The sequence below is a fragment of the Jaculus jaculus genome, chromosome 12 (genome assembly GCF_020740685.1).
Source record: "Jaculus jaculus isolate mJacJac1 chromosome 12, mJacJac1.mat.Y.cur, whole genome shotgun sequence".
Taxonomy (NCBI): Eukaryota; Metazoa; Chordata; class Mammalia; order Rodentia; family Dipodidae; genus Jaculus; species Jaculus jaculus.
In genome coordinates, this window is record NC_059113.1 from 28645916 (window position 1) to 28673514 (window position 27599).

The following is a 27599-nucleotide window of genomic DNA, read 5'->3' on the forward strand; positions in this document are numbered from 1 at the left end:
CATGGCCCAGACAAACCAGTGCCTCAACAATGAATGGAAATGCGTGTGCAGTCCTGACGTACATGTAACATGTCCCTACGTGTCTCCATCATGACTCCTCCTGAGGCAACCTGAGAAAATCATGAAAGGCTACAAACACTTACCCATAACAGAGATGGGCAAGTGGAGGGTAGAGTCCAGAAGGCTTCATAGTGACCTGAACTATGCTTTGGTGCTGATTTTTTCTCTCTAGCTGTGGTGGTTGGATTCAGTTGTTCCCTGATAAACTTAGGTGATCTGAATGCTAGATTCTGAGCTGATGAAGATTTGGGGATAAACGCCACCTGGAGGCAGTGTATTGTTGGGGGAGGGCTGATGGGTGTTATAGCCAGTTTCCTTTTGCCGGTGTTTGGCACACTCTCCTGTTCCTGTTGTCCACCTTATATGGTCCAGGGGTTGATGTCCACCTTCTGCTCATGCCTTTGTTTCCCCCTGCCATCATGGAGCTCCCCCTCAAGCCTGTAAGCCAAAATAAACCTCTTTTTTTCCTACACACTGCTCTTGGTTGGGTGATTTCCACGAGTGATGTGAACCTGACCTCAACAGTAAAGTGGTACCAAGGAGTGGAGTTGCTGCTAGACACCTGACTGTGTGGCTTTGGCCTTTTGGAGCTGATTTTCAAGAGGAATGTGGGAAGATTTGAAACCTTGGCCCAAGAGACACCTTATAGTGTTGTAAGTACAGCTTGATGGACTATTCTGGTCAGAGTTGAAAGACCTGAATGCAGGAAGAACTATGGACTGTGAGGTTTGGCTTCTGAGGGTGAGAAAGAGCTTTGCATGGACTGGGCTAACAGTTTATGTGAGAAGCTTGCTCTTGTGCCCATGTCCTGAGAAGTTCTGCATGTTTGCTTGTGTAGAAATGAACTGGTGTGAGCAAAGGGATATGACACAGAAAGAAAAGTCTCTGGGTGAATTGCTGCCTGTTCGCCTACAATTGAGAGATTATAACCTTTGAGATTGGGCCAGCTGACCAGCACTGGGGCAACAAGAAAAATGTAGACTCTTTTGAAGGGGCCTGAGTGCTTAAGGAGTGTCCTATTCTTCAAAGTCTGCTTTATTCCCCTCTGGATTAACAAATTGACACCCTACTTGGTATTGTGGAGTATAAGAAATGCAGGAAAGAGAGGGTCATTGAGTTTGCAACACGGTCTTGTGTTTTGGAAATGGCCATGGGCAGTGTGAAGCAGGTTTGCTGGATGCCTGCATGGAGATCCCATGGGGCCATGAGGATGAACTGTGGATTGCAGTGGAAACCCAGTGGAGATGCCAGGAACATGAGATGGCTGCTAAGGAAAGCTGCTGGCCTAGGATGAAGTTTTCCAGGAATGTGAGTAGCCTAGCTGGAGGGGCAGAATTGGAAGTCCAGAGACTTGTTGCTGGGTAGAAGTATGGGACTTGGAGATTTGTCACTGGCTAGAGTTGTTGGACTTGAAGCTACAGAGTTTGATGTTTACCCTGATTGTTTTAAATCTTGTATTGGTGGAATATTTCTTTACTATGCCCAATGCCATCTTTTGCAGTGTGAATGTTTATTCTGCCATTATGGGTTTTGGTGGGGTTGGTATTATGGCTCAGTTAAAAGAGCTTAGACTATGAGGATGTATGAACATCGTTGGAATAGATTTAAAAAAAAAAACTATGGGGACTTTTAAAGTTCGGCTGAATGCATTGTATTTTATATCATGTATGGATATCAGTTTATGGGGGCCAAGGGTGGAATGTAGTGGTTGGATTCAAGTGTCCCCATAAACCTAGGTGTTCTGAATGCTAGGTTCTCAGCTAATGGAGATTTGGGAATTAACACCTCCTGGAGGCAGTGTATTATTGGAGGCAGGCTTATGGGTGTTACAGCCAGTGCCCCTATGCCAATGTTTGGCACACTCTTCTGTTGCTAGGGTCCACTTTATGTCGGCCAGGGGGTGATGTCTACCCTCTGCCCATGCCTTTGGTTTTCCTGCCATCATGGAGCTTCCTCCTCAAGCCTGTGAGTCAAAATAAGCCTCTTTTTTCCCACACGCTGCTCTTGGTTGGGTGATTTCCACCGTTAATGTGAACCTGACTGCAATACTAGCCAGCCGGCTGCCTTAACCTTTTCCTCTTCCATTCTTCCTTCTTCTGCAGGAGCCTCTTTAAGACTGGCCCAAGTCAAGGGCTAATCTACTATGCTAGAGGAAGGCTCTGCAGTTAGAAGCCACTGCGTACACTCAACTGGGCTCCAGTGGCCTCGGGGTCACCTTGGAAAGGAGCACTCAACTCCAAGGAATCATATTAATTCTGTGAGGCTTGCCCCAATTGTCCCTGGGTGACGCTGTTCTGTCATAAAATCCCTCCATCCCTCTAGATGGTGAACTGATTTCTTGGCAAGTAGGCAAAGATCCCACATTTGTGTAGCTATCGCATCTTGAGAATTACTTATCAAAGTGGAAACTAAGGCTTCGTGCTGCCGGCCTCCGTGCCCACCTGAATGGTGGCAGTGGGGCTGGCAAGTATCGTTACTAAAGGGCAGAGGGGGGATCCTGTACAAGATGCTGCGCTACCATCTCCTGTTCTCCATCTCTTCAAGGTCGGGCAGGCAGCTCTGCGGTTTGAGCATTCTCTCTGAGTCCTTATACCCAGGGTTTCTCAGAGCTCTGTCTCTGGGTCCCACCTGGCTTCGATGCAGGCTTCCTGAAGGAACACAGCACCAGGGTCCCCGACTCAGGCACTCCTGGGAAGGGGGAAGTAAGAACTTACCCTGGAGTGCAAGGCTGCCCGCAGCAGAGCTTGCCTGAAACCCCAGGACAGGGCCATGCGAATTCAGATCCTTCTCGAGACCCCGCCCAACGCTGCCATGGTCCGGCACATAGGTGACAGAAAGGTCGTCCTAATTAAAACCGCTCTGTGGAGGATCAGCTGTGGCAACTTGCTGGCTCCGTTCTCCTTCTTCCCACCTCTTCTTTTTCTTCCTAAACATACCTGCTGCCGTCCCTCCTTCTATTTAAGCAAACATCTCTCTCCATGATTCAGCACTGCCCCCCCGCCCCGTTATCTAAGTAGTACGCAGATGTATAAAGACACAAGAGCTTTCTGCTCCTATTAGGAGCTTGTTCTGTTACCCATCTTCTCTCAAGCCTACAAAAAGCAGCCTTCCTTGGCCAGAAATTTCCTAGCTCTGGCCTCCCCCAATAAATCAGCTCCATTTGGCAGGTGGTCTTCCATTTGTCAGAGATGGGATTTCCTCTCCAAAGACTTCAGTCACCACGCCCCCACAGCTTCGGCTCTTCCCACAACCAGAGTTTGAAACTGGCCAGATGTGAACAAAAGGAACGTTAAAAAGTCCACTTCTGTTGGCAACTTCCTGTCTTGCTGCGCCGTCCAAGCAACTCTGCCAGTTGTTGGTTAACTCTCACCGCCACTGTGAGGCAGGAATGGGGACTGGGTATCAAGGTCAGCTGAAGACACAGCTTGGAACACTAACAGATTACTAAGGGGCGAGGGGATGATGATCCATGGGACCAGAGAAGAATCCACAAGGAAGGGCTAGTAATCTAGAGACAGGAGTGTCGCTCAGTGGTAGAGCACTTGCCTAATCTATACAAGTTCTAAGATCAGAGCCCCAGCACCGAAAAGAAGAAAAAAGAAAGAAAAAGTTATGATTTAAGAAGTTTAACCCCAGTTTGGGGTTTATATCTAGCTCTGACTCAGTTTGTTGTTGTCATTGTTGTTGGTGTGTGTTTTTCTTCAACTCAAGGTATGGTTCATATTTCCAGTCCCGAGGAGATGACCTCTAGATGCCTAAAATGTGCTCTGTATTTTGAGAGTTCCCACTGCCATGAGAGGTACGAGCTCACTGGCAATGGGGAAATGCCTTGCCTCCTATCTGCAGAATCAGTATCGGTGTAAGTCAGAGCCTGCTCCTGTCCCGGTGTGACTCACACGCGCCTGTTAAGTGGAACATGAACCCAAGCACTAAGGAAAGAATAGCCTCATTCCAGGCCTACGTGACTTCCCCTCGATTAACGGGCGGTTGACAGGACGTCAGGAAGGGCTGAGGCTCTGTGTGGAGGAGGACGGGAAAGAGAAGCCCCAAAATGACCGCCTGCCTCTCACCCTAAACTGTGTTTGCCCAATTCACATGCTTTATGAAGTAAAATGCAATCAAATGAGGTGAGGCACCTAATGCATCAGCTAAAGCTTCTGGTTCTAGTGTGTAGTGCTTAATCTTACTGATTTATTCCATTGAGAAACGCCTAGATTAGGAGGTTTTTTTTTTTTAAATTTTTTTTTGTTAATTTATTTATTTATTTATTTGAGAGCAACAGACACAGAGAGAAAGACAGATAGAGGGAGAGAGAGAGAATGGGCGTGCCAGGGCTTCCAGCCTCTGCAAACGAACTCCAGACGCGTGCGCCCCCTTGTGCATCTGGCTAACGTGGGACCTGGGGAACCGAGCCTCGAACCGGGGTCCTTAGGCTTCACAGGCAAGCGCTTAACCGCTAAGCCATCTCTCCAGCCCAGATTAGGAGGTTTTGAGGGAACTTCCACAGGTGATTACATCCTGCAGACTCTGGCCTCATGAATGGCTTAATACGGTGATGAAATAAAAATGTGGATAGACCATTGGAAGGGGAAATGTGGAGATCACACCACATCGACACTGGATGTGGGCACGTTCCCGTCAGTGACATCAGATCTGGACGTGGGCACGTTCCTCTCAGTGACAACAGATCTGGATGTGGGCACGTTCCCCTTAGTGACATCAGATTTAGACATGAGCATGCTCACTTCCGGGGCATCCACATGTACTGAAACTGAAGAATGCTTCTCTTTCCTTACTGTGCTTGCTACTGGATAATTGGCATCAGATTTTCCTGTGAATGTGCCAGCACTCCTATGCAAGAAGATAAGTGGGATCAACCTTACTTGTGTCCCTTGGGCAGGGGTCCTGGATAACTTCTTGAAGATGTGTGTGTGTTATACAGTTTGATGACAAGCCCATGGTTCTTGGGAGTTCCTAGGATCCCTAAGCACAAGGCCCATGTAATCTTGGCCCTGAGCAACCCTCCCCACAAAGTATATGGTAACCCCAAAAGCTGGAGTTATCTGTGTAGCCCTGCATCATCACTGGGCTGACTTGTTAAGAGAACAATTCAAAGCAAATCACATAATTATGGTGGTGGGGCCTCAATGAGTGTAATAATGACATCTACACCCAGCCTTAAAAAATTCTCTTCTTGGGCTTGAGAGATGGTTTAGCAGTTAAGGCACTTGCCTGGGAAGCCTAAGAACTCATGTTCGAATCTCCAGGTCCCGTATAAGCCAGATGCAGAGTGATGCAAGCGCATAATGTTGCATATGTGCACAAGGGGGTGCATGCATGTGGAGCTCATTTGCAGTGGGTGAAGCCCTGGCATGCCTATTCTGTCTGACCCCCTCTCTCTCAAATAAAGAAAAAATATATATATTTAAATTCTCCCTTTAAACTACAGGGGAACTAAGAGGAAATGCTCTCACTGTTCCACCACTCAAATAGATGGGGTTGTGAATATCTTCCCATGCCTGTACATGACTTCAACAGGATCTAACAAGCCCTTATTTCTTGCCACAAACATGGCGTCTCTGCGATCCGCAATGTTAGAATCTATCCCGTGAGATAACTGCATGGTTTCTCCACAGTGGAAAAGATACTGGGGGAGTGAGGATGGCAACGAGGGAGGGGGACTAGGAAGTAGCTGGATGGACCGCAGAAGCCCAGGGCACTTTAACCCGACTCAGGAGGACCGTGGAGTATGTGACGCCTACAGGCCTAGGAAGATGCTGTGGAGTGAGTGTGGCAAAGTTCAAAGGCTCTGTCTGTAAGTGAAGATGCCAAACACAGCCTTCACCTCCACCTCTGTCACACACTATGACAAGGAGTCTTTTTCAGTAGTGTAACTGATGCTGCTTCTCGCCATCATTTTGAAGCTGAAAGTGGGTCTACTGAGTTCAAGCCAGAGCAGTGTGTCATGGGATGGAGCCACATCTGCATTCTGGATGGGGATTGCCTGCAAAGGAGAATTAAGTTTCTCCTAAGAGCAAACTGTAGGATTCGCCTCTGTCCTTTATATTTACTTTTAAAGGTACACTTGTTCACCTACCAGTGTTTGCAAAACCTTGTATGTGGGATATTTTTTCTCTAATAAAATATTATCATTTGTGAGGAAAAAAATGGTGTCCCTAGGCTTAGGTGAGGTTTGGGGTGCGTTGGGAATTAATGGGGAAAAGTCTGCCAGTTGTCTCTGTGTGGAGGTGCTTTATTAACCTGGGAGAGCCGTGCCACGGAGTGACCACTGCAGTGGCCGGCAGAATTAAAAGCCCCATGGAAGAATTCTTTAGGCAAGAAATCCAACAGGAAACAGCTTGGGCTCAAGAGAGTGGGTCACTCTGGCTCCAAAGAGAGGCCCAGCAGGTAATTCCCACCCTATGCCTAAAAAACTAGGATTCGGGATTTCTGGGTTTTAATTAAACACAGGGTCTTCTAGGAAGTCCCAGCCACGCTGTATCTTGGACCTCTCATCTATACAGCATTTCGATGTGGCCTTGGCTAAGGTACCATATGGAACATGTTGGCCACATCATCTCCGAGTTTTAGCTAGTAATCCGAACACTGAGTTGGACCAGTGAGAAAAGAGGACCTGAAACCAGAAATATGGAACAGAAGTTTGGACAGAGTTGAAAACCATACTCTACAGAACAAGTATTAAACCCGTTCCCTGAGCTGAAATCCACACAGCCGGGAGACAACCTTGCAAACTTTACTCGAAGAGATGATGAGCAGAAAAGGAGGGCAGGGCAGGGAAGTCCTTGGTATTCCTCAGGTCTCTTCTACCCCACCAAACCCAGACACAACCTTTAAATTGTTGAAGCAGAACCAGAAACACCATGAGACTCTTCAAGGACTATACACGGTGGAGGGTGGATATTGCATGATGGGGTGCAGGTGAGTCACGAGTCACACTACTTTTGATTGGTGATTTTTTTTTTTTAGTCAAGTGAATACATGGTAGGAAAAGCATGAAAACTAAATGAACACATATGGGAATTACTATTAACATTAAGTGATAATATCAAAACATCTGCTCAAATGTAGTTTAAAAAAAAAAGACACAAAAGAATTGGAATGTAAAAACATCTTCACAGTATTCAAAGCTTTTGTGAAAGTTTTAGACTCTACAAGAGGAGATGGCAGGAAGGAACTAAGGGAAACAGGAATTCCATCCTGTACCCTCAGGATCTGCAGTGCCAGGGCAGAGCAGCCAGCATATCATCCCAGGGAAGTGGTTAAGAAATGCTTCCAAACGAATCTTGAACCCACTCCAGCTATGAAGTTAAACAGTGCAACTGGCTACATGGAGTCTAACGAGGAAAGCAGGTTTTAGGTTTGGGAAATAGGATTTCTGTAATTTACAGATTCAACTGAAAACTGCAGTTCTGATTAGATGATGCCTCAGGGAGAACTTGGTGCTAATCCAGACACTGAGAACGAGTGTTACGCAGGGTATTTTAATAGTAAAATATTCTTAGAATTCTTGCCTTCCATTCTGTCTTCTAAGACAACTACTGACATTCTGTAAAGATTGAGCAGAGCTCTGCCAAGCCTCCTAGGACTCTCCAGACTGGCTTTAAAGCTTTACAAATCCAACCTTTGCACTAGCAACAATGATCCAATTGCATGTGGCCTTCCTCCTCTAGAAACCCACCACTAACCAATGAGTCTGCACATTGGTTTTTGTTGTATCCTTTGTTGAGGACAACAAAGATTAGTGATCGTGAAGCTTCAGGCCCAGAGTGTCTCCCTCTTTGTGCTGAATTGCTGATGTGGTGGAGACAAAGCTGGTATGTGTCTACTGTCCTCACTAAAGTACACAGTGGAATTCCAAACCCAGGGACCCTGAAGCTGGCGGAGGGACAGGGGAACCAGACGCTTCAGTTCACATCTCCAGTTTATTGTGACTCCTTTCTGGCAGTGTTTCTCCCTATGGGGAATTCCCATTTAGAGAGCTGCCCAACATGGCCACTTGGTTGTCTTCCATAGGAACTGCTGATGCTCGAGGTAAACCCACCCAGAAAAGGCCATGCTACAGAGAAGGCCCAGCTGCAGAATGCTCTTGGCAGAGATGAGGAGGTGGGCCCAACTTCTGAGCTTACGACTCAAGGCCCAGCTCCAGGCACTCATGAAATCGCTTTGAATGTCAACTGGACAAGAGGAAAGTAGTGTTTCTAATTACTAAAATATATATATATAATATACATTTTAAATCTTCCAAAATCATAGGCAAAAATCATTTAAGGTCCTCAGTACTTCATGACTAAAGGTCAGAGAGAAGTGGAAAAGGGTGTTGGGATAAATGCGATCTGTGTGTAATTAGGTCAGGACCTCACTCAGAAAAATAACCAAGTCGGCACGCTGCTTTTCAGGCTAGAGTCTTCAAGAAGTTCACAGAAGCTTTCACTGTCTCCGGGTCGGCCCAGGGCTACAGGGAGACTCCTTAAGCTCACTACTGCCTCTGCATTGGGTACAAACATCCACCCAGGGGGACAACCTCTAAGGTCCTTGACAGGAAACTGGGGATGAAGAACCAGGCTTTGCTGGAAGAAACTAGCATTTGTGTGTGTGTGTTAAGTTTAGAACTACTTCCTCGTGTTGGATAATAGGAGTAACACTGTCTAAAAGAACTGAGGAAGATTTTGGTTTGCTTGGGGAAACTGCAGAGGTGGTTTGCCTTTAAAACGGATTTCTCACATGGGGACACTGATCCTCTGCAGAGGCGGTGTGGGAGAAGAAGTACACAAGCGAAACGTGGAGGGCCAGGCAGGCCGCTGTTCTGCACTGCCCACCTTTAAAGGGATGGGCTCCTCTGTAGGAAAGCAGAAGACCTGATGGCAGCCAGGCAGCCAGGCCCATCTCCCACTGCACATGCGAGAGAGCGCTCATGAGGGCCAGCCTCCTCTGGGGTCAGGAGACCTCTGTCTTGGTTCACCTTTCAAATGCTCAGTGTCGACTTCCCCCCAAACTGTGGCCAGCAAGGGAGGTTTTTTGTCACTTATATGTTGATGTTTTTAAAAAACTAAAAGGAACTGCGAGAGGAAATGAGAGGAGAAGCTCTTCACCTAGTTTCACAAGTCCCCCTTCCTAGTCATCTGTGGGTTCTAGATTTTTTTTTTTTTTCTTTGCTATGTTCGTGAAAACCACTAGCCATTACCTTGTCAACTGCAAACTCCTGGGCCCTTCACGTCTCCTATAATCCTCTTCCTTACACAAAGGCGGCACACCCAGGCTGACAGAAAAGGCACTTGGGGACATCTGAGACTACCAGGTTCATATCAAAGGCAACGGATACAGAAGCAGAAGGCAAGGCAGGCAGTGGCGGCCTGGCCATCCTTGTGTCTCACTGTCACAGCCTGTCCTGGACTTCTCCTTCCCACCCAGCACCTTCAGAATCGACATGAGTGCGGTGTGTCTCTTTCAATCTAATGCATACAAAGAATTGCCCTGGAACTAAAAGCTACCGACCGGACAGTGGCCAAAACTTTCTACTCCCTCCAAAGACTTAGATTAGCCAAAGGACCTGTAAGCTACTTGTAATGACACTTAGGATATGTAATGTACGTTTTGCAGCCCTCTCACACTTCACACTTTTTGCCTTTTTTTTTTTTTTTCCTGAACTGGCAAACATTTTCTTTCATTCCTTCTTTTTGTGCCTGCAACTCTGGGTGAAAAGGTTCTGCCCCTCCTTTGGCACAGTGACTACCAGTCCCCACTATAGCCTTTAAAAGCCTTCCTAATCTAAAGGGTCCTGACCACAGCTGAAAGAGGCTATGCTGGGGTCGAGCATGCTGTGAAGAGAGGGGAGTGGGAATACTGCAGGAACAGAGCCAGCCGTGGAACAAGGACCACCACAGCCATGCTGGGCAGGAGCAGCGTGTGGGGGAGCTCCAGGAGCCAGGGCTGCCCACTCCCCCATCCCTCAGCCCAGCCCACACTCCCTCCCCAACCCGCTCCAGGATCACTTAAAGACGGACTGGAAAGTGGGGCACTCGTGGTTTTTCATTTTCTTCATGAAGTTCTTGAACTCCCTGTTCCTCTTGTCCCACTTGTGGATGGCGGTGAGCAGGTACTGGCTCTTCACCTTGCGGCCCATGATGAGGAAGTGGTGGCTGAGGTCGTCCAGCTGGCGGCAGGGGCAGTCTGCGCCGTGCTTCAAGTGCAGCACCAGCCGCTTCAGCTCCCGCCTCGTGATGGGCCCAAGCTTCAGGGGCTTCTTCTTCCTAGGGACAATCTTCTTGTCACCATTCTCCTTCTTTACTTCTTTTATTTTCATCCTCAGGGCTAGGATGGTGGGGGCAGGAAAAGAGAGAAAGGAAGGGCAGGAAAGAGAAGGTGTTTAGAACACAGCTTTTCACGGAAAACAACAGCCTACACTTAGGGCTCCAGTGGCAGACAGAAGCAAGAGTCAGCTTCCTAGGAAACAGCCAGGGCCTCCACCACCACGTCACTGGTCCTGATCTCTAGTCTTGTGGGCTCTAAAGACAGTGCAGGAATTGTCATAGTATGCCACGAGCCTCAAATGAGTTTTCAAAACCAAGTTATATATGTTTTGCCAAAACTCAGCATCTTGGGCTGGAGTTGTGGCTCAGTGGTAGAGTTCTAGCCTAGCATACACAGGCTCTGGGTTCCATCAAAGCACAGAAAAAAAAAATCAGTGACTCAGACCATCTACAATGCTTTACTTAAAGGGGTTTGACTAACAATACCATATGAGGCCTGGAGACATGGCTCAAAGGTTAAGGCATTTGCCTGAAAAGCCTAATAACACAGGCTAAGTTCCCCAGTGCCCACACTGAGTGGCACGTGCATATGGAGTCTGTCTGCAGTGGCTGGAGGCCCTGGGGCATGCGCTCTCTCTCTCTCTCTCTCTCTCTCTCTCTCTCTCTCTCTCTCACACACACACACACACACACACACACACACACACACACACACTCTGTCTCTCTCACACACACACACACACACTCTCTCTTGCTCTTTCTCCCTCTCTCTCCTTGCAAATAATAAATAAATTTTATTTTAAAAAAGGAATACCATATGGCCCAGTGATACTACCCCTGGGAATATACCACAAAGACAGATTTATTGTAGCACTATTCACAATAGCCAAGATAAAGAATCATTCTACACGGCCATGAACAGATGAATGCGAGATGATATGGTGCATACACACACACACACAAAACATTTACTCAACCATGAAGAAGCACGACATGATGTCATGGACAGGAAAATGGGTGGAACTGGAGATCTTCACGTGTCGTGAAGTAGACAGCATGTCAAAGTGCCATGGCTGGTTGCATTAAATACCCACCTCCAACCTCTGCATGGGTAAGGTCAGAAACCAGGTGGCCCTGAGTGGATAGCAGGTGCTGCTGGTGTTCCGTCCACACTGGTCACCAGCCATGGCTATCATAGATTTCAGGCACCCTTATGTCCTCTAAACTGAGGAGACTCCCACAGAACCAAACTCTGCTTTGACCGATGGCTCAGAGCAGGGCCGGGTGAATACGTCCAGGTGACGACCTCCCTTCAAGCCCAGCATGGTGCAAGAGCGGCTTCGGTTCTTAGCACCAGCGGGGGGGGGGGGGGGGGGGGGGGGGACAACCTACTCATTAACAACTCTTTTCGTTGTCCCCACAGATTCTGCCTTCGGGTGTGTGTGTCTGTGTGTGTGTGTGTGTGTGTGTGTGTGTGTATGTACTTGCGTGTTGAGGATAAAACCCAAAGCCTCACTGTATATATGCAGTCAAATGCTCTGCTGATGAGCTGTACCCCACCCAGCCAGGAACATTATTTAGAACCCGTGGATCAGATTCTTCCTGGGATGATGGCCATTCCAGGGAGTACTGATTAAAGACACTCAAAAAACTAAAAGTCGGGGCTGGAGAGATGGCTTAGTGGTTAAGGCATTTGCCTGAAAAGCCAAAGGACACAGGTTTGATTCCCCAGGATCCACATTAGCCAGATGCACAAAGGGGTGCATGCATCTGGAGTTCGTTTGCAGTAGCTGGAGGCCCTGGCATGCCCATTCATTCTCTCTCTCTCCCTCTTTTTCTGTCAAATAAATAAATAAAAATAAAATATTTTTAAAAGAACTAAAAGTGCAGTAAACACATGGTATTGGTATCCCTTTGAAACTGGCCAACTCTAGGTACTTAGATTGGAAATCATTTTCCAGCTGGACATGGTGACACACATCTTTGATCCCAGCACTTGGGGCAAACATAGGGGAATTGAGTTTGAGGCCAGCCCGAGACTACAGAGTGAGAGTCAGGTCAGCCTGGGCTATAGCGAGACCTACATCAAAAAAAAAAAAAAAAAAAAAAAGTTTAGATTGGAAATCATTTTCTAGATGTCAGTCACCAGATAATGTGTACATCCTCTGAATTCTTCTGAGATTAAAAATTATTCTTTATTGAAAGGTGTGAAGCAATTTACTTTACAATTTCAGTAATAAATACTGTACAAAAATATTTCAGTTTATAATATTAAAATGATCATTTAAAAGCTGAGGAGACATCCAATTTGCATATATCCCACAAAGAATACATGAAAGTGAGTGAGCCCCTGATGTCTGGCCATGGCAGTAGAACATGTGTTTCTTAGCACTGAGGAAGCCAAGAAGGCAGACTACAACTGTGAGGAAAGCCAGAGCTGCAGAGTGAGAACCTGCCTCAGGTGTGACCGCAGAGCTGCACAGAGGGAAAACCTGCCTCAGGTGTGACCGCAGAGCCGCACAGAGGGAGAACCTGCCTCAGGTGTGACCGCAGAGCCGCACAGAGGGAGAACCTGCCTCAGGTATGACCGCAGAGCCGCACAGAGGGAGAACCTGCCTCAGGTGTGAAGATAGAGCCCCACAGAATGAGAACCTACCTCAGGTGTGAAGACAGAGCCCCACAGTAAGAACCTGTCTCAGGTGTGAAGACAGAGCCACACAGTGAGAACCTTTCTCAGGTGTGAGGACAGCCAGAGCTACACATAGAATGAACTTGTCTCAAACAGAAACAGAAACAAAAAACAAACTGGCATGTCTATATGCATGTTTAGAATGTCCTGCAAGTCAGTACTTATTTTGGGCAGGGGCACAATGCACCTTCCTGATACATTTACAGAAAGTTTCTCAGAGAAAATAAAGATAGATAATTCAGCATTATTTCTGGCATCTTGAAGGAGGTGGCCTCTTCACTTTGATAAGCTAAAAAGTTTAATATGATAAATAGTTTATAAAAAATGCAAAATTCAATTAAATGACTAAGCCTCTCTCTTTGTATGAGTGAGAAAATGAAAGAGAGAGAGAGAATTCGCATGCCAGGGCCACCAGCCACTCCAATCGAACTCCAGATGCGTGTGCCATCTTGTGCGCATGTGCAAACTTGCACCCTTGCGTCACCTTGTGTGTCTGGTTTATGGGGGATCTAGAGAGTTGAACATGGGTCCTTAGGTTGCACAGGAAAAGATAGTTTAGTGGTTAAGCCTCTCTTTCTTCAGGACTTCTACCCATAAACCATGAAGAGTCTTGGTTTGAAACCACACTCAACAGCCAATGACTAGGAAAGTGTGTGGCATGTGTGTTAAGTGTATAAGCATTCTCCTTGCACTGCTTTAATGGATGGACCCTAGTAACTCCATGAGGAAGGTACAAGTATTTTCTCCATCTAAGCATTAAGGAAACTGATTTTAAGGAGACAGCTAATGTGGCTAGTTACTAATCCTACGTTTGAGCCCATGTGCATTAGTCAGCTCTCTATTAGTATAATAAAAGCACAGGCAGACGCTCTACCTCAGAGTCTTTGTTGACTATTAGATAGGACACATCATTAGTACGTTATTACAGTCAAGGAGGGAACCCAGACTATATCCAGTGAGAGCACAAGGTCAGCTCATAGTCCTGAAGAGACACAGTAAAGATTAGAATCCATAGGCCATTGCTCTCTGTACAGTCCATGGCTCAATTTAAATGGCTATTGCTTCAGAGAAAAACGAGTTCTTTTAATGTTTATATTTATTTACTTGAGGGAGAGAGAAAATGGGTGTGTCAGGGCCTCTCGCGGCTGCAAACAAACTCCAGGTGCATCTGGCTCTATGTGAGCACTGGGAAGTTGAACCCAAGCTGGCAGGCTTTGCAAGCAAGGACCTTCAGCTGCTGAGCCGCTGACCTACCCCTTACTTCTCTTGTTGATTTTGCTGCTTTTGAATCACAAGTCAGATTTAAAAATAATAATAATGTTCCTCTGTCATGACCCTATAAAGGAATTTGGTTTCCACAGGTGTGAGGGGAATCAATGATGGGGATGTGTCACGCATCAGAACTCTCCCAGGCTCACGCTCTCGGAACGGGGAGTGCAGGGAAGAAGATGCATGCAGCCAGAGTTGCTAACACCACTGCATCTTTCAAGGGTTCAGTTTAGGGTTGAAGACTACCAGCAATGTGTGGAGAGGCAATTACTTGTCCAAGGTTGATTCCCACATGCCTGTGAACGCCTTAGCAATACCCACCCCCAGCACCACACCACACCACACCACACCCGTGGCTCCCGGAGCAGGAATGGATGGGCGCTCAGAACAGCCAGGGACTGATTGTCACTGCTTCCCCGAGTCCTATCATGTCCCATGCCAGGACCCCAGGGATTTCAATGCACATGGCAGTGGACATCCAGGAGAAGACCCCAACACAGCAGATGAGGTAACAACTAGACTCAGACAGTGCTAGGTTCTGGGCACCCTCAAACACTCTGGTTGTAAATGCCTTGTCTCAATTTTCCTATCTATGACCATAAAACCCAGTCTGACTGCTGGGTGACAGAGGTGCCAGGCAGACGGTGCATGCCTGGCAAGACTAGGAAGCATGGGTCACTGCCAGCCTGCCCCCGCCCGGGCTCATCTCTTCCGCCCTCAGTGCCTCCCACGCTCTGACAGACAACATAACATTATTCTCAGACCCTCGATCTCAGCCACTTGTGATCAGAACTAGACCCTGCCAGACCCAGAACTAAAACACAAGAACACAAAACCAAACAACAAAAAACCCTCCTTTTTCCCCCTTAGTAACAATTTAATATCCTCTAAAGTAGGATGTTACTCCCACCTAATCCTTACTGCCATCAATAACTCAAGAAACTTTAAAAATTGAGGCTGCAATTTTGTACTGCCTGGGTTTTTCTCAGCACTTAATGTCAACCATTAAAATTTCATTCATCTTTCAGCCACTTGAACCATGTTTTTTGCTCAAAAATTATACTTTCCTGACAGCCTCCCCACAAGGCTTGGCCATGTTTCTAAGGCTGAAATGAGAATCAGAAAGTCACACTAGCCAGCCCCAAACCACACTTGTTTGCAAACCATCTCTTCCTCTCGACTCGCCTGTTCTTCCTGAGACCAAGACATAGCCACCCACCAGATGTCAGGCAGCCACTGGCCAAGGGTCAGGCATCTCAACAGCCAGTAATCTGGAACTGCTGTAGTGGAGGTGAGTCCAAGTCATGAATCAGACTTAGAGCTCATCTGGCTAGAGTCACAGGTAAAATGAAGGGGAAAGAAGAGGGGAAAGAATAAAAGGGGGGACCTCAGGAAGTACCTTTGCTGGAAAGAGCTACTAGAAGTCAAGGGGACTAGGGAGATGGCTTGGTCCGCCCTAGTAAGCATGAGGACCCAAGTTTGATCCGTAGTGCCCATTTAGAAATGCTGGATACAGTGGCATGAACTTTTGATCTCAGTGCTGAGAAGATGGACACAGGAGGATCCCTGGAGCTTACTGGCTAGCCAGGCTGGCCTAACTGGTGAGCTATGGACCAATAAGAGAACCTGTGTCAAAGCAGGTGGATGTTGTTCCTGAGGATAACACCTGAGACTGTCCTCTGGCTTCTGTATAAATGCACACATGTATACCTGTGTGCCCCCGCCCCCCCACACACACAGCCATCAGGGCAGGACTTTAAAAAAAAAAAAAAAAAAACCTAGGCAGTTGTTTCAAACAGAGGAGCTTGTCTTCAACCCAAAAGTTTTAGAGCTTTAAATGTGCCTGAAACTGGACTGCAAGATGATGAGAGGTCCCTGTGGAAGGACAGGATCCAAGGGGATGGGGTGATTACAGTAAGCTAAAAACCAATGTCAAGAGTTAAGAGACAGAAGTATGACCTATAATACATGACCAAACCCCAGAATGCCTGTGAAGTTACAGCCACTGGCTACTGCTAGCCAAGCATTCTAGACTAAGCACAATCAATACTCTCCCTTCTTCCTGAAGTCACCTAGAAATCAGTTTTAAAAAGCACAAAGGTAGAACTGGAGAGATGGCTTAGCAGTTAAGGCACTTGTCTGTTCGATTCTCCAGGACCCACTTAAGCCAGATGCTCAAGGTGGTGCATGTGTCTGGAGTTCTTTTGCAGTAGCTGGAGGTCCTGGCGCACCCATTCTCTCTATCTGCTTGTTTTTTGTTTTTTTTTTCCTCTCTCCCTCTGATAAATAACAAAATATGTTTTAAAAAAAATCACACAGGGGCTGGGGAGATGGCTCAGAGGTTAAGGTGCTTGCCTGCAAAGCCTGACAACCTGGGTTCAATTCCCAGCGCCCACGTAAAGCCAGATGCCCAAAGCAGGCCATGCATGTGGAATTCATTGGCAGTGGCACTATGCCCTGGCAACCCACTGTCTATCTCCCTTTCTCTCTCTTTTTCTGTGTGTGTGTGTGTGTGTGTGTGTGTTTCTCTTTCTCTGCTTGCAAATAAATAAATACAGAAATAAAAGCATTTTTAAAGGCACTCAGGTCTAGGGAGGTGGCTCAGTGGATAAAGCAAGTGCCACACAAACTTCAGTACCTGAGTTGAGTTCACTTCCCTAAAACCCACAAAAAGACCGGAAGCCGTAGCACCATGGTGTAATCCCTGCGCACCTACGTGGGAGGGGAGACAGAGACAGACAAACCAGCTAGTCTGGCGTCCAGAGAAGCAAGCAATGAGAGACTCTGCCCCAAACAAGACGGAAGATGAGGACTGACACCCAAAGTTGTCCTCTGACTTCTGCATGTGCCCCTGCACTCACACACGGACATGTGGACACACGGACACACACACAAACACACACGCACACACGGTAAAGGGAGCAAACATGTAATTCAGAGTTTGGATAACAGAAAGAAAATGAAGGGAAAAACCTGGCTTGTCAGAGAAGACAAGCTGATGCCTGGTGCTTCCAAGCAGAGATGTCAGGTACTGGGGAGAGGCGGCTGGTCTACATGGCAGAACCCACAGGTGCTCAGGGGCTGGGGACACAGGATGCACCTGTGGACCAAGCGAAGGCCACTCACCAGCAGCAGCTACGGCGTTGTGTTGGTTTTTCCCCGGCACCGCCAACAGACCAAAGACACAACTCCACCCAAGTCTAGCTTAGTTAGCGGCGTAGGGCACGGGATTAGGGGCAACTCAGAAACAGCTGCATTACCAAGAAGTCCACCCAGCAGAGGCGACCACTCACAAAAGCTGCGTCTCGGGAGCTCAGACCAGGACTTTGCAATCAGCTGGGCTGCTGGGAAAATCTTGCCTCCCTTGGAATTCTCAGTCCTTACATAACCTAGGGAGGAGTCTTGTAAATTTCAAGAACTTCCTGAGACTTGTGATTTGCTTATCTCCTCACTGAGCCTTTTACTTACTGAGCCTGAGCCAGCCTAAGTTCAAACTGAAACTTCCTGAAGAGCTTCCTTAGCAAATTGCTGTACAACAAACAGGCAAGATATCCCCCCCCACACACACCCACACAGAAGGTTCAAACCAGATGCATGGGAGAGAAGTTGGTGGGGTTAAGTGAAAGTCTGCCTGGTAAACAGTGGGACCCTCAGATCCGTATTTTCCTCCCTGAGTCAAAGGTTAAATGGTTTCTCTCCAAGAAAACTAGCAACTCAAAAGTAATGACCATGGGTCTTCCCCCACCAAAATAAAAGTCCAAATGAAGCCCAACGAATCACAGATTTCAATTCCAAGCCTTTTAAATTCAAATGTGTAAGCAAGAATTGGGAGACATTTTTAATATTTTATTTTTATTTATTTATTAGAGAGAGAGGAACAGATACATGCGCCATCATGTACATCTGGCTTACGTGGATACTGGAGAATCAAACCTGGGTCTTTAGGCTTTGCAAGCAAGTGTCTTATCCACTGAGTCATCTCTGCAGCCTGGCTGGCAGACTTTTAAGGAGAGTCTCTAAATGTGAACAATGCAGACCAAATGAACAGAAAGTGGGGGAGGGGACTCAGAGGTAGCAGAGACAATGCAGAGAGCACAATAAAACTCTATATGATAATAACATTAAGAATGTTATTTTATTCATAGAGCAAGAACAGAAGGCGGTTAAAGGTAAAGGTTACAAGACAGGAAAGAATAGCTTGAATATTTAAAATATAGTAGGATAAACGAATTGAATACAGTTTCTTGTTATTCTAAACAAACTGACAAAGGGGGAACTAGGAAAAAGTAAAGTAAGATATCAACCCAAGAGCTTCCGTACCTGAGTAATGGAATTATAGGAAAGAGAGCACAGAAAAGATGGTAGGCAATACCAAAGCAATAACATAGGTGCACTTTCTAGAGATAAAGAACTTGAATTCTCGGTTTGAACAGAGCACAGCTCCAAGAGCCATAACGTTGTTGGGCTGGAGAGGTAGCTCAGCAGTTAAGGTGCTTGCCGGCAAACCCTAATGCCCTGTGTTCAGTTCCCCAGTACCCAAGTGAAGCCAGATGCACAAAATGGCACATGGGTCTGTAGCGGCAGGGGGCCCTGGCACACCTGTTCTCCCCCTCCCTCCCTCCCTCTCTCTCCCTCTCTCTCTCTTTCTGTGTCTGTTTACAAATAAATAAAATATTTTTAAAAAATGGGTCAGGGGGCTGAAGAGATGGCTTACTGCCTAAGGTGCTTACCTGCAAAGCCTAAGGACCCATGTTCCATCTCTTTCCAGATCCCACATAAGCCAAATGCACAAAGATGACACTTAAAGATGAAGCTTAAGCGCAAGGTGTCCACATGCCCACTCGGTGGTGCAAGCATGTGGAGTTCGACTGCAGTAGCTGAAGACCTGGCGCGCCAGTTCTCTCTCTCAAAAATAAGTAAATAATAAAAAAGAGTCACAGTGTTTAAAAACACTAGGTATTAAAAGAAATCTTTAAATTTTCTACAGAAAAAGAGTGTACATCTAAGTGGAAGTCTCTTGCCTGCAAACCATAATGACCTGGGTTCAATTCCCCAGAAGGGCACAGGATTTATTAACAGCAACACTACGTCGTAAGACAATGAATGAATGCCTTTAAAATTCCCAATGTGACACTGAGCCAGACCATGTGACCGTGGAATGCAGACATCTTCAGATACTAAAGGGTTAAAAATATTTCCCATGTTTCTTTTTTTAGGAACATTATTTATTTATTTATTTTTGGTTTTTTTTAGGTTAGGATCTCACTCTGGTCCAGGCTGACCTGGAATTAACTATGTAGTCTCAGGGTGGCCTTGATCCTCCTACCTCTGAATCCCGAGTGCTGGAATTAAAGGCATGTGCTACCACGCCCAGCCATAATTTTTTATTTTATTTATTTTTATGAGAGAGAGAAAGCATGCACGTGCATGTGCAAGAGAGAGAATTGGCACGCCAGTGCCTCTAGCCACGGAACTCAAACTGCAGACATATGCGCCACCTTGTGCATCTGGCTTATATGGGTTCTAGGGAGTCAAGCCTGAGTCCTTAGGCTTCACAGGCAAGCACTTAAACTGCTAAGCCATCTCTCCAGCCCAGGAATCTAATTCTCTTGCAAAAATAAAAAGGAGGATCCAAGTTTCAGTTAAATAAAAATCTAACACCAGAAAAGATTAAAAAACAAAAAAAACAAAACAAAAAAAAGGCTTGGCCAACAGGTACAGCGGGAAGCTTAAGTGACGGCAGCAGCAGCACCTGGGAAGGGGCTCAGGAGAGGGTCTGCCCTGACGCAGAGGGTCGAGGGCTCAGATGGCCTGATGTGCAGCTGCCAAAACCTTAACAGCAACAGGAAGAACAGAGCAAATAAAATGACACAGCTGCTATCTCAAAGTAAAACAGAAAGATGTCAAAGAAAGGTCAACATTTAAAAAAAAAATTTTTTTTAAAAAAAACATGAATGTGGTGCGGTTTACTGCTCAGTTACAAATAACATTATATCATTTTAACGACTTAATAATTGTTAACCTGGCCCAAAGTGTGATGTGATTATTGGGAAGATGCTGTAAACAAGTTAGTCTACAATTTAAATCGCAGAAAAATAAAGGATGTCTGCATATGGGGCTTAAGAAACTAAACTAAATAAATAATTTTTTGAAAAAAGACTTCAGAGATTGATAAGTTTCGCTGTTAAGGCACTTGTCTGTGAAGCCTAAGGACCCAGGTTCAATTTCCCAGTACCCACGTAAGTCATATGCACAAGGTGGCATACGCATCTGGAGTTCATTGGCTGTGACTAGAGGCCCTGGTACGTCCATTCTCTCCCCCCCATCTCCCTCCCTCCCTCCCTCCCCCCCCCCCCTCTCTCTCTCTCTCTCTCTCTCTCTCTCTCTCTCTCTCTCTCATCTGCCTTTCTCTCAAATAAATGTGTAGGCATGGGTGCCAGGGCTGGAGTTTGTTTGCAGTGGCTAGGGACCCTGGCACACCCATTTTCTCCCTCCTCCCCCTCATAAATAAACAATATTTTTAAAAAAACAAATATGCACTTGTTGTGTGCTTGGTACAACTTATTAACTATCATAAGTAACTACAATTACAGAAAATTATTACTTCTGGGTTATGGGAAGCTGGAGTGGAGGGCATGGTGGGAAGAACTGCAGTTTTCCTTTATTAAAACTTCTATTCCGCCCTGTTTTGGAGGTGTTTGTGCACAAACCTGTTTTTCTTTATCAGAAGGTAGCGAGACCCAAGGGGATAAACCACCCCTCACATCTCAGTGGAGGCCCAGGCAAAACCGCAGAGGCAATGGGGGGACGAGCAAGAGCTGCTTCCGTGGTGAGCCTGACAACCAGGGTCGGGGTGAAGGGGACAGACACTGGGGATCAACCCAAACCAAAGCAGAGATCCAGAGGCTCTTGAGAGCTCACCACTGAAGTAGACTTAAAACTCACCCACAAGAAATGAGCAAGGGTGCTGCTTTCTTGGTGAGCCTGGTATTGGCACAAGGGTGAAGGAGACAGACACAGAGAACACTCAACTCCTACCAAACCAGAGATCCAGAGACACAGAGGCTCTCAAGACCTCAGCACTGAAGCAGACTTAAATTCGCCCAACACGGCTCAGGGAAATTTGCATATGTTGGGACATTATGCACAGAGACATCGCAAGCATGGCAAATCTAGGGTCCACTGACTGGACCAACACCTGCACACACCATCACCAATAAAATACCAATTAAAGCCAGGCATGGTGGTGCACACCTTTAATCTCAGCACTTGGGAGGCAGAGGTAGCAGGATCGCTGTGAGTTCGAGGCCACCCTGAGACTACATAGTTAATTCCAAGTCAGACTGGACCAGAGTGAGACCCTGCCTCAAAAAAAATAATAATAATAATACCAATTAAGATTCAACCATAAGCAGACATAAGACAAATACCTGGATTCCTAAGAGATTTGCTTTATCCTGAAGTACTTTCTCAGAGAAGTCCAAAGTTCCCAAAGAGATGGTCTAGGGAGCAGGGGTGAGCCAGTCTCAAGAGCTGTTAACTTCACTGCAAAGTTCCCTTTCACCAGTCAGAGTCAGCTGACCAATGGCTGAGGAAGATGGGCAGCCCGATGCCTCAGTCATGCCATCCAGATTACACACCTTCTGCCATATGGAACCTCCAGGTGAGAGTCCAGCTAATAACACTTCAACAAGCCATGAAAACAAAGGGACTCAATTTTCTGCGCCCTTACCCCCATTCACAAATCTCTTGGCTGGCACCCTCCATCTCTGGAAGCCCAAGGCAAAAAGAACCTTCCTGGAATCCAACTGTGCAAATGAAATTCAGTAACAGTCGGGGCAAGGAAGAGCTCAATGTCAGCACTGCAGCCTCCTGCCCACACACAGCAGAGGGTCTGGGCCCCATGGTGAGCCGGCTTTGAGGTACTGGTGTTCAAATGAGTCCTACTGACAAAGGCCTCTTGATGGTGGCTTGACAGAACCCTCAGTCCCATCAGGGGCTGGTGTTTAATTTGTTTCACAAAGAAAGGAGCTGGCACTGTGTCACAAGAACTCAAGACTCTCCATGACCACAAACCACAGGCTGCGTATTTACATGCATTTACTGTACAGGACATATTTTAAAAAAGAATAAAATTTAAAAAACACACAGTTGGTGGTACACGCCTTTAATCCCAGCACACGGGTGAGAGGCAGAGGTAGAAGGATCGCCATGAGTTCGAGGCCACCCTGAGAGTACATAGTGAATTCCAGATCAGCCTGGACTAGAGTGAAACCCTACCTCAAAAATAAAATAATAAAAAGCACACAGAGGGCAACTGCAGCATTCATCCCTCCTGCATACAAAGAACAGCAGGTATAGAAAATGTTCTTGAGTGACTCATTTGAGGACAATAGTTAAATTGTCCTTTTGTCTGCGCCCCAGATGACTTAGAAAAGTGACCATGCAGGAGAATGGTGTGCCCCTCCCAAACTCCTTCCTCCAACATGCACATGTGTACGTACACACACACACACACACACACACCAGCACCTGCATAGCCTTCCCAAATCCTGCTGCCTCTCTGACGTCATCGATTACGTGAAATCTCCTCTGATATGGGCTGACAGTGCAAAATGGAACCTCGACTTGGAGACCAATGTGCTGCCCAGGGTGACTTTGTTTTAGAAGGCATCTGCACTGGTGTCTCTGGGCCCGAGTAGGATGAAAATCTTTGCTCCTTCCCTTTCTTGGAATACACTGTATTCCCACCACCCACCCATCAGGGAGCCCAGGAGACAAGAAGGGTCACTTAAGTCAGTGAGCCATCAGGACTGGCTGAATCTTGGCTCCAAGAAGGCAAATGTGCATCAAGGCCAACAGCTGTTCCTACCATGAGGTCATTCGGCTTCCAGCCCTCTCCATGCCACCTCCTGGTGTTCACCCAAATGGCAAGTTGGACATGCCATGGCCTCTTGGAAGGAAAGGGATGAGGAATGGGGAATAAGCTTCAGAACCACTGAACTGGAAAAGCAGTGAGCCCCCTACAGCTCTGAAATGGCCTGAGCATTAGAATCAACTGCAAGGCATGTTTACCATACAAGCTGCTGAGCTCCGCTTAGAATTTCCGATTTAACAGCAACTGGAAGTTCTCGAGAGATGCTGCTGCTGTGGGACTGGAGACCATGCGTGAGAACCACTGGTTTCAAGGGTGTGCCCATGAGACTAAGGATGGGTCTAGCACCATTTACGCAGTCAATGTGGGCACATGCGGAGTACGAAACAAAGCCTTTGCGAGTAAGGGGCAGCGCATCATGGAAGGAAAGGGACCCAAATCCGGAGTCAACAGACTAGCTAAGTGCACCACCAGCTTTTTGTACAAGCGCGGGTAAACTTCTTTATTTCTCTGGCTCTCAGTGTAGCCACTTATAAATCGTTTATAAAATCATTTCTAAATTGAAGGTGTTAGGCCAAGTTTAATGTCCTAGGCCTGGCAACCTAAATCTAAATCTTTTAATTGTTTTCCTGTCTTTGAATTCTAACGCTGAAGCCCAGGCCACCCAAGGGAAAGTATCTCAGATGGTAAAGGTGGCCCTCACCTGCTGAGACCACCCAGGAACTTCAACTACTGTTGCCTCAACGCAGCTTGACAGGAAAAACAATGACACCAGAGTACCACCATGGTCATGAAGTTATCTACACTAGGACTGCCCCACCGAAGGACCCAGCAAACTCTAAGCATGGTGTAACAGGCCTTCATGCCATTCTGTTTAACGGACGGCAAGAAGAGACATGGGGCAGGTGCTGTCCCCTGGATGGCATCTCTTTGAAGCAGCAATGAATCTAGTGCCTGCGAACAATGGTGACCCCAAACAAACTACAGAGTTCATTTTGTTTTTAAGTTTCTCAGGTTGATCCATGTAGAGGCAGGCTGAACCCCAAGCAACTGGAATGCTCTTCCCACCCATCTTCAGAGTCAAGACATGGTCCATCTCTGGAAGCCTCCAGCCAGCCAGGTGCAACCTCGCCCTTCCTGGCCTTCCCTGTCTCAGTGGTGAGCACAGGTTTGCATGGTAATGACTCATACGTGGGCCTCATCCACCCTCCTGCCCACGGTTAGTTCACACAAGCCTTTACGTCTCTGTTCAGCCACGAGCGCAACGCCTCGCCCCTCAGAGCACTCGCTGAAGCATTTCTTAGACACACGAATGAACTACAAGATGCTCATACAAACCCACAGGGAATACCTGCAACCTCACTGAGGAGGGTCCCCAGAGGAATGGGGGCAGAGATGAAGGAAAAGAGGGTACCAACCCAAATGTTGTCAGTAATACTAATACATTATGCACAGAGACACTGCCTCTCCCCTATTACTGACTGCTGATCCCACAATGCACGACCCACAATCCTCATGGGGATGACCTGTATCCCCAACGAAGTGGGTCCCTTTGGTAAAGGGGCAGAGATGAGGGAAAGAATAGATGTGTTGTTTATATACTAAGTATGTCCATAACTAATAAAAATAAATTTAAAAAAATGATAAAAATAGTACTAATAAATGGCAAAAAAAAGATGCAAATAGAGAAAAAATATATTAAGTGAACTAAGTCTGTCTCGGATAAATATCTTTTTTTTTTTTTTCAAAAAAAATAAAGTTGGCAATACATACAGTGGTGGCTTTTGAAGGAAAATGTCCTCCACAGCCTCGGGGATCTCTGATTAAGCGTCCTCCTTGGTTGCTGGTTAGCAGAGTCTTTGGGAGGTGAAGCCTTGCTGAGGGAGGTACACCGCCGGACGCAGACCTGGGGTGTAGTGCAGCCGTGCGGTGTGAGTTCGGAGCCAGCTCACGCTTGCTGTTCTCTCTCTGCTGCTGAAGCGTGATGGTGTCGGTTGGTCGCTTTTCTCGCTTTCCCTTGAAACTGTTAGCCTGAAATGGACCCTTTTTCTTCCCTATGCAGCTTTTGGTCAGGAGTTTTGTCCCAGTTTTTTTGTCAGTTTTGTCCCAGCAACGAGAAGCTAACTAACACAGTCACTTATGGCCTCACTGACTGAACTCAAATTCTTTACACAAACATGTCCTTTAGCACTACAAGCCTCTGCTCTGCGTACTACGTATGTAAACTCCTCAAGTCCTCAAACAGTCCCAGGAGGAAGGTACTCAGATCAGAACAAATTTCTAGATGAAGCAACCAGCGGGAAGGGTCGTTTGCCCAAATTTCAACTAGTCCATGGTGGAGCTGAAATAGGATCCCAGAAAACCAAGCTCACAAAATAGATGTACTATCCAGGACCCTCATGTCCTGGGTCCCCTCCTTCCCCTGTGGACGTTTATCTTCCAGTGTTTCTTCCTGTAGCTCTGACAGAGACGGACTCAGAAGCCAAGAGTTGGAACCAGGTTGTTTAGCTATAGGCTGATCCCTGTGGCCTAGCCTAGTGCAGGCCAATTCAGAATCATGTGGAAAACAATGACAACGCCTAGACAACGGAGATGAGACCGGGCCTCGTGCTTGACATAGGCCTCGTGCTGATTGCGGTTTACTTTTTAGATTCGTGGCTTCAACCAAACCCATCTCAGGCCAACACTAACTTGACCTTGGAGAAACCAGCCTTCCTCTTTGTCCTACTGGGCATACTCTGGCACCCATCTGGATCTGTGCATGCTCCCCATGGCTCTTTGCCATGTGGGTGACAGCACAATAAATTTAACTTTGCACAAGACCACGGCTACAGAATCTGCAAAGTCACTCCACAGAGTCAACTCCTGCTACCGCCAAAGATTCCAGCACGATGGGGAGTGGGGAAGCATCGTGCCAGCTGACTTGTGGGCAGTTGTGTATATGCACACGCTATAAACAGCCATGATGCCACTTAGTCATAAGGCAGTGTGGCTTCACAGCAGGCACACCATGTTCAATCACCTTCACAGCCTTCAAGGAGATATGGTGTGCCATGTAGGCAAAAAGGTCACACAGTCTGAAATCAAGGATTTTTACTAATTTATCTATTTGACAGAGAGGGAGGAGGAGCAGACATACACAGAGAGAGAATGGACAACCCAGGGCCTCCAGCTGCTGCAAACAAACTCCACACACATGTGACACCTTTGCATCTGGGTCTAGGTAGGTACTGGGAAATCAAACCTGGATCCTTCGGCTTTGCAGGCAAGCACCTTAACCGCTAAGCCATCTCTCCAGCCTTGGAATCAAGAATTTTATACACATGCCATCCTGGAGATGTAGGGCGGATCCACTTCTGCTGGCTACACTGTTTCCTCATCCACCCTCAACAAAAGTCACCCAGAATAACGTTCTGTTGCCTGTGGAGTCTCGGCTGAAATAAATCAGGATTCAAGCTCTACAAACAGACAGAAAAAAATGAAAGCATGTTGTTTCCCAGGACACTATGGGTTTATATTGAGATGTAACATGCTGATTCAGAACACTGAAGTTTTGTTCTATTATGTTTTTGTCTCCCGCCCCCAGCCCTTCACCCTCTCTTTTGTAAAGGCAACTAACTAGTCCAGGAAGGATCCTTCAGTGACATAAAGTTTTCCTTTATGAAACATCATAGCTCCCATTCATATGCTTTTCTTTTTCTTCCAATTGGTACACACAATTTTAAGAGCTCTTGCATTTGGGAGTCTGAAAGGTCCCAGAAATTAAAGTAGTGCCTTGATTTCGCTGTATTTATTTTATTTTAATTTTTAAACTAAAGCTATATAAAGCTTGTGGAGTCAAAAGAATAAATTGCTAAATGAATAAAAAAAATTGTCACATTATCCCCATGAGCAAGTAAAGTTTTAAAGGGTCCTATGTGACAGAACAATTTAAAACAAACTCCTGGATTTTTTACTAGAATACACAAAATTTTGAGCACATTTAGCATAGGTAAACAGTCATAAGGCAGTGTGGCTTCACAGCAGGTACACCATGTTTAATCACCTTCATAGCATTCAAGAGGCTATGGTGTGCCATGAGGGCAAAACTGTCACACAGTCTGAAACTGTCACACTGTTGCCTTAAAGAACCTGCTATATTGACTTCTGTGTAGGAGTTGGTATCTTTCTATGACTGCACCTCATGCGCCCTGGCTGCACAGCAAAAAACATTTTACCTCAGGTTTGCACACACACTCCTCATGACTAGAAGAACCACCTCACCTCAGGTGTGCAGTCACACGCTCCTCATGACTAGAAGAAACACCTCACCTCAGGTGTGCAGTCACACGCTCCTCATGACTAGAAGAACCACCTCACCTCAGGTGTGCAGTCACACTCTCCTCATGACTAGAAGAACCACCTCACCTCAGGTGTGCAGTCACACTCTCCTCATGAC

General features: G+C 46.5%; 1 protein-coding gene across 1 annotated transcript in view; it reads right to left on the bottom strand.

The window, feature by feature from the left end:
* Positions 1-7984: 7984 nt before the first annotated feature.
* Sfrp1 (secreted frizzled related protein 1) overlaps positions 7985-27599 on the bottom strand; it is a 50737-nt gene continuing 31122 nt past the window's right edge. The window contains exon 3 of the mRNA XM_004668981.2: positions 7985-10389. Within this exon, the coding sequence (XP_004669038.2) occupies positions 10067-10389 (323 nt within the window). The 3' untranslated portion in view covers positions 7985-10066. The remainder of the gene's footprint in view (positions 10390-27599) is intronic.